This window comes from Aptenodytes forsteri, unplaced genomic scaffold (genome assembly GCF_000699145.1).
Source record: "Aptenodytes forsteri isolate BGI_AS27 unplaced genomic scaffold, ASM69914v1 Scaffold83, whole genome shotgun sequence".
Lineage (NCBI taxonomy): Eukaryota > Metazoa > Chordata > Aves > Sphenisciformes > Spheniscidae > Aptenodytes > Aptenodytes forsteri.
Genome location: NW_008795371.1, coordinates 3568740 through 3573531, shown reverse-complemented (window position 1 = coordinate 3573531; position 4792 = coordinate 3568740). Strand labels below are relative to the sequence as shown.

General features: G+C 55.0%; 1 protein-coding gene across 1 annotated transcript in view; it reads right to left on the bottom strand.

Moving 5' to 3' along the window:
- Window positions 1–4792, bottom strand: part of CTSH (cathepsin H) — a 9560-nt gene that overhangs the window by 3950 nt on the left and 818 nt on the right. Inside the window, exons 2-8 of the mRNA XM_009280468.1 lie at window positions 4672–4777; window positions 4504–4574; window positions 3828–3932; window positions 3399–3485; window positions 2134–2189; window positions 909–990; window positions 751–819 (exon numbers count right to left, since the gene is read on the bottom strand). Of these exons, the coding sequence (XP_009278743.1) occupies window positions 751–819; window positions 909–990; window positions 2134–2189; window positions 3399–3485; window positions 3828–3932; window positions 4504–4574; window positions 4672–4777 (576 nt within the window). The remainder of the gene's footprint in view (window positions 1–750; window positions 820–908; window positions 991–2133; window positions 2190–3398; window positions 3486–3827; window positions 3933–4503; window positions 4575–4671; window positions 4778–4792) is intronic.

Genomic DNA, 4792 nt, shown 5'->3' with positions numbered 1-4792 from the left:
TTAGAAAAAGTCGTGGGTTGAGATAAAAACAGTTTAATAATTGCAATTAGAAAAAAAAATACATACAAAACAAGTGATGCACAATGCAATTTCTCACCACCTGCTGACCGACGCCCAGCCAGTTCCCGAGCAGCGGTCACTGCCCCCCGGCCAACTCCCCCCAGTTTATGTACTGAGCACGACGTCCCATGGTATGGAATGTCCCTTTGGCCAGTTTGGGTCAGCTGTCCTGGCTGTGCCCCCTCCCAGCTTCTCGCTGGCAGGGCATGAGAAGCTGAAAAGTCCTTGACTAGTGTAAGCACTGCTTAGCAACAACTAACACATCAGCGTGTTATCAACGTTATTCTCATACTGAATCCAAAACACAGCACTGTAGTACCAGCTACTAGGAAGAAAATTAACTCTATCCCAGCTGAAACCAGGACAACAAGGAAGCAAGTGCTGCTTGCATTGAAAGACAAGAACCAAGACTTTCTTACAGTCTGGAGGTGCACCCACTGCGGAAAGCAGGCAGAGGCCTAGTGCCTGTATTTCGACTACAGCACTTCATTGGTGCCACCTTCAGAAAAGGGTGTCAGCGGTGCGCAGGAGACGAGGAATGGGCAATGCCAGCGGCTCGCTCCACTCCAAAGAGCAAGCAGGCTGCAGCTTGCACTGCAGAGCCCGGCACACCTCGGGGCATCTGAGCACCTTCCAGGTCAGGCTTGGCACAGCCCTGGAAGTTCGGAAACATAACCCTTGCGGCCTTACCTGCGTGATATTGATAACATCCTTGACAAATGCAATAGCCTTCTCCGGCTGGAACTTGCACGTGCCATTCTGTGCAGACAGAAAGGAACCGATGTTAGAGCCTGCTCTGGACCCTGCTCTGCCGCTGCAGAAACGCATCTGAGCTGCACTGTAAATACCTTGGCCCGGTACGGGTAGGTGTCCTCCCCCATGAGCCCTTTGTTATACAGTATGTATTCGAAGGCTTGGCTTGGCAGGCCCCTGCAAGACAACACAGCCAGAATGCAGATTAATTAGGACAGTAACGCTGCAGCTTCTGCAGAGCAAAGCCACCAACCTTCCCCGCAATCCTACAGACCGTTCCCACAAACTGGGGGGGAAAGGGAAGGACAGTGTGTATCCCAGACCCTCTAAAGGCATAAACTCCAGTCTGTTCCTGCAGTATCTCCCTGTCTGGGACTCCCAGCCTAGCCCATCATGCTGTTTGGCAAGGTCCTACACAGGCACGGGAAGACCTCATTCTCAGGAGTGCCTAATCCCCAGGGGAAAACACCAACACAGGAGCCCCGAAGGCGTGAGGCCACCTCGCCCACACAGCACCAACCGTGCCAGCTCAGCTCTGCAGCCTCGCGCACTGAAAGGTGTTTTTCCGTGACCTCTGCCCAGCCTGGCTGGGGTCCCCAGCTACACAGCACGGGGGAGGACAAGGGACCCACATCTTCAGCAAGCAGCTGCTTCCTTCCTCGGCCACCTCTGGGGAGAACATCTCGCAGAAGGAAGAAAAGGGGAGCGTGATCAGGGCATGGTCACAAGGAGGGGACTAAGGAGGAGTCACAAGAAAAATAAAAAGCACCAAGAGTGGTTTTGCTCAGCTCTCTGAACGATCCTCAGGGACCGCTTATCTTACAGAAAACATAAGATTTCAGAAAGCTTTATTTTCTGCCTTCTGTAGCAATGCCAGCAGGAATTTACCAAAGGGGAAGCAGAGGTTTCTGTGGGTTCCTTAAAGCACCATGAGATGCGCGTGACCCATGAGCAGAGCAACAGATAAAATTCCCCTTGTTTTCCCTGAGCATGTTAAAGCCCAGCTATGTAGCACCCGTGACTGCGATATCAGAAGACATTGTAACAAATCAAATATCAGAAGAAAAACTAATAAACAAGAGAAACAACAGAGGTTAGGAAATGCTGGAGATTGAGTGAAACATTCTAACGTCTAGGGAGGGTGAAACTAAAATAAGCACACCAAACCCAAAACTGTTTTCCCTGACACGTCTCAGCCAAGGGGAAACAAAAACCATTCCAAGATCTGGAAGGATCCCAATACTAAATCTTAAGGAAGGCTGTCAATCATGGAATCTAAGATACTCTTATTTCCATTCTTTATTACTTTATATTACTTACCCACTGCAGCCATGGTTGTTAAAAGCCTGAGCGCAATCAACTAACTGTTGTTCCGCCTACGGAAAAGTTTTTTGAGTCAGTATATATTCAACACCTGCATTCAGAGTAAGTGAGACAAAATGCAACCCGTGCGGCAGGCAACCGAGGAGCGCTGGTTTTATCCGTGCAGCTGGCTGTTCACCTGCTGTGAGCAGCAATCACCCGGCTGAACGGCTCCAGGTCCCAAGGAGCAGGACGAGGAAGACATGGAGCCGGCAGCCCAGGATGCTCCAGCTGCAAGAGGCATTCCTCCTCGTGCCTGCCGGGGCACCGTCCCACCCATGGGAGCACTGGCTGAGATCTCTTTCAAAGGTCGAGTTTGTTTTTAACACTTACACCCAACCCTCAGCTATTCCAGTAAGTCATATAAGCAGCTACTGTCTTTCTGGTTCTTCGAGAATATAAATCCTCTGGGAGTTTAAAAATAAACAGTCTCACAGTGTGCTGCTTGCAGCAAGCTGTTTTGCAGCAAGGAGCTCCTGCCGGGGAGCAGCACCAGACATGGCTCTAGCTAACCTCGCCTGCTCCCGGCAGCAGGGACCCGGCAGCCTCCGGCCCCTCCGGTATGTATTTTACCCATAAAAATACAGAGCTCCGAAAAGGGCTCTGCCCAAGCCCGTGGCAGCGGGACACAGACCCCGAGAGGGGAAGCACTGGCTGAGATCTCTTTCAAAGGTCGAGTTTGTTTTTAACACTTACCCCCAACCCTCAGCTATTCCAGTAAGTCATATAAGCAGCTACTGTCTTTCTGGTTCTTCGAGAATATAAATCCATCCTCTGGGAGTTTAAAAACAGTCTCACAGTGTGCTGCTTGCAGCAAGCTGTTTTGCAGCAAGGAGCTCCTGCCGGAGCAGCACCATCCGGCCCCTCCGGTATGTATTTTACCCATAAAAATACAGAGCTCCGAAAAGGGCTCTGCCCAAGCCCGTGGCAGCGGGACACAGACCCCGAGAGGGGATGGCAACAGGCACAGCCTCAGGCAGAGAGAGCTCCCAGCCACGCTGCCCTGCGCCTCCTCCAGCAGTTCTGCTCGGCTTGCAAAGAGCTGCAAGGGGTCTGCAGGGCTGGGGGTGCCTGCCACAGCCGCACGCAGCGATGTACAGCCAGACTCGGAACAAGCAGCTGGCAGCTGTCCCAGACAGGAGCGGGCTGCCCCCACTGGCAGCCCTGGTAGATAACCGGAGGCAGGACTTGCCATCAGTCCACAGGAAAGGAAAATCTCTTACCAGAGAGAGGAGCTTTCCTGTCGCGATAGCAATAGCAGACTCCAAACACCCTGTGGTGGAAAAGGTCCAGCAGCTCCCGCAGGGGCCCTGTGTTAGGAGCCAGAGAGGAAACGGTCCATAATGTGCTGCAGGGTCACTGGCCTCCCCAAAATGCCAGGGCTGGGGCAGAAGGGCACGCCAGGAGCACAGCGCTTCGGCTCCCCGCCGGCAGCTGGGCTTCGCCTTCTGCTCGGCCCCTGCCCGAGGGCCCACGGCCTCCCCCTGCCCCAACCCCTCCCAGCCCCCCTCGCCCCAGCTCCTGGGGGAGCCTGCTTCCCTGCGGGCACACACACCCCAGCACTCCTCCTCCCAGCACAGTGCCCTGCCTGCAGCGGTTAGCCCCCCTTCTGGCCCACTCTTGGTGTGTCACCGATGACACATGCTCCTCACCTGGTTTTTCACAGGCGTCACGTAATTTCCCTTCTTCCTCCAGTCGATGGAGTCGGGATATGGCCCAGAGCTGCGCAGGAAGTTCCCCTTTGTGGCTGAGCAGTTCTGCAAGTGAGGTGAGAGGGCTGTGGTAAGCTGCCGTGCCAGGGGACGGTGGCCCACGGATGGCCGCCCTCCCTGGGGTGGAGGGAGCAGTGACTGCCACAGTGTGTGTGCAGCCCCGGCCCGCTGCATGCCAGCCACTACAGTCGGGGAGACCTGGGACAGCCCTGGAAGAGCACTGCCAACCCGCACCCCCAGTGGCGGTGCCCGAGCTGCTCAGGGAGCTCCTAACTCCCCAAACAGTCGGGATCAGGCCTTAGGTCTACCCATAAAAATACAGATCAACCTGCAAAGCTGAAAGCAGAAGTGACAATTCAGCTAGAGCCAGGGTCAAGACAGAGAAGTGGCTGGAAGCCAGGGGGCTAGGAGATGGGGGGGTTCACCTCGCTCTTACCCAGGCTCTGGCTCCGGTGGGACAGGGCACTGCACTTAGCAAAGTGTATGTCAGGCAGCACAGCGATGGGGTGCTGACCCACCTGCGGGTGCAGCTCGGCACAGAGCCCCCCAGCAGCTCAGGGTTTGCCATCCTGCTGGACCCCCTCCTCCCTGCCCAGGGCACGCTCCTGTGACTTACCTGGGGCTCTCTCCACAGGTACAATTTTTTAAATTCAGCGAAGGTCAGATCTGAAAACTGGTTCAGACTCACTAGAAGAAGGAGGAAACGGAAACGTTTTGCTCACTAAGGATCAGAGTTCAAAGCGAGAGCAAGAGCGGGCCGGGGGGCTGGGGAAGCGGCTCCTACTCTGGAAGCTGTGGTTGCCGGCGTTGTGCTCGTCGATCTGCCTCTTGTTGCCGAGGAAGATGCGCAGCCTGCGGGGGTACTCGCCCGGGCCGTACCGCCGGTTGTTCTGCGGGGGCAGAGC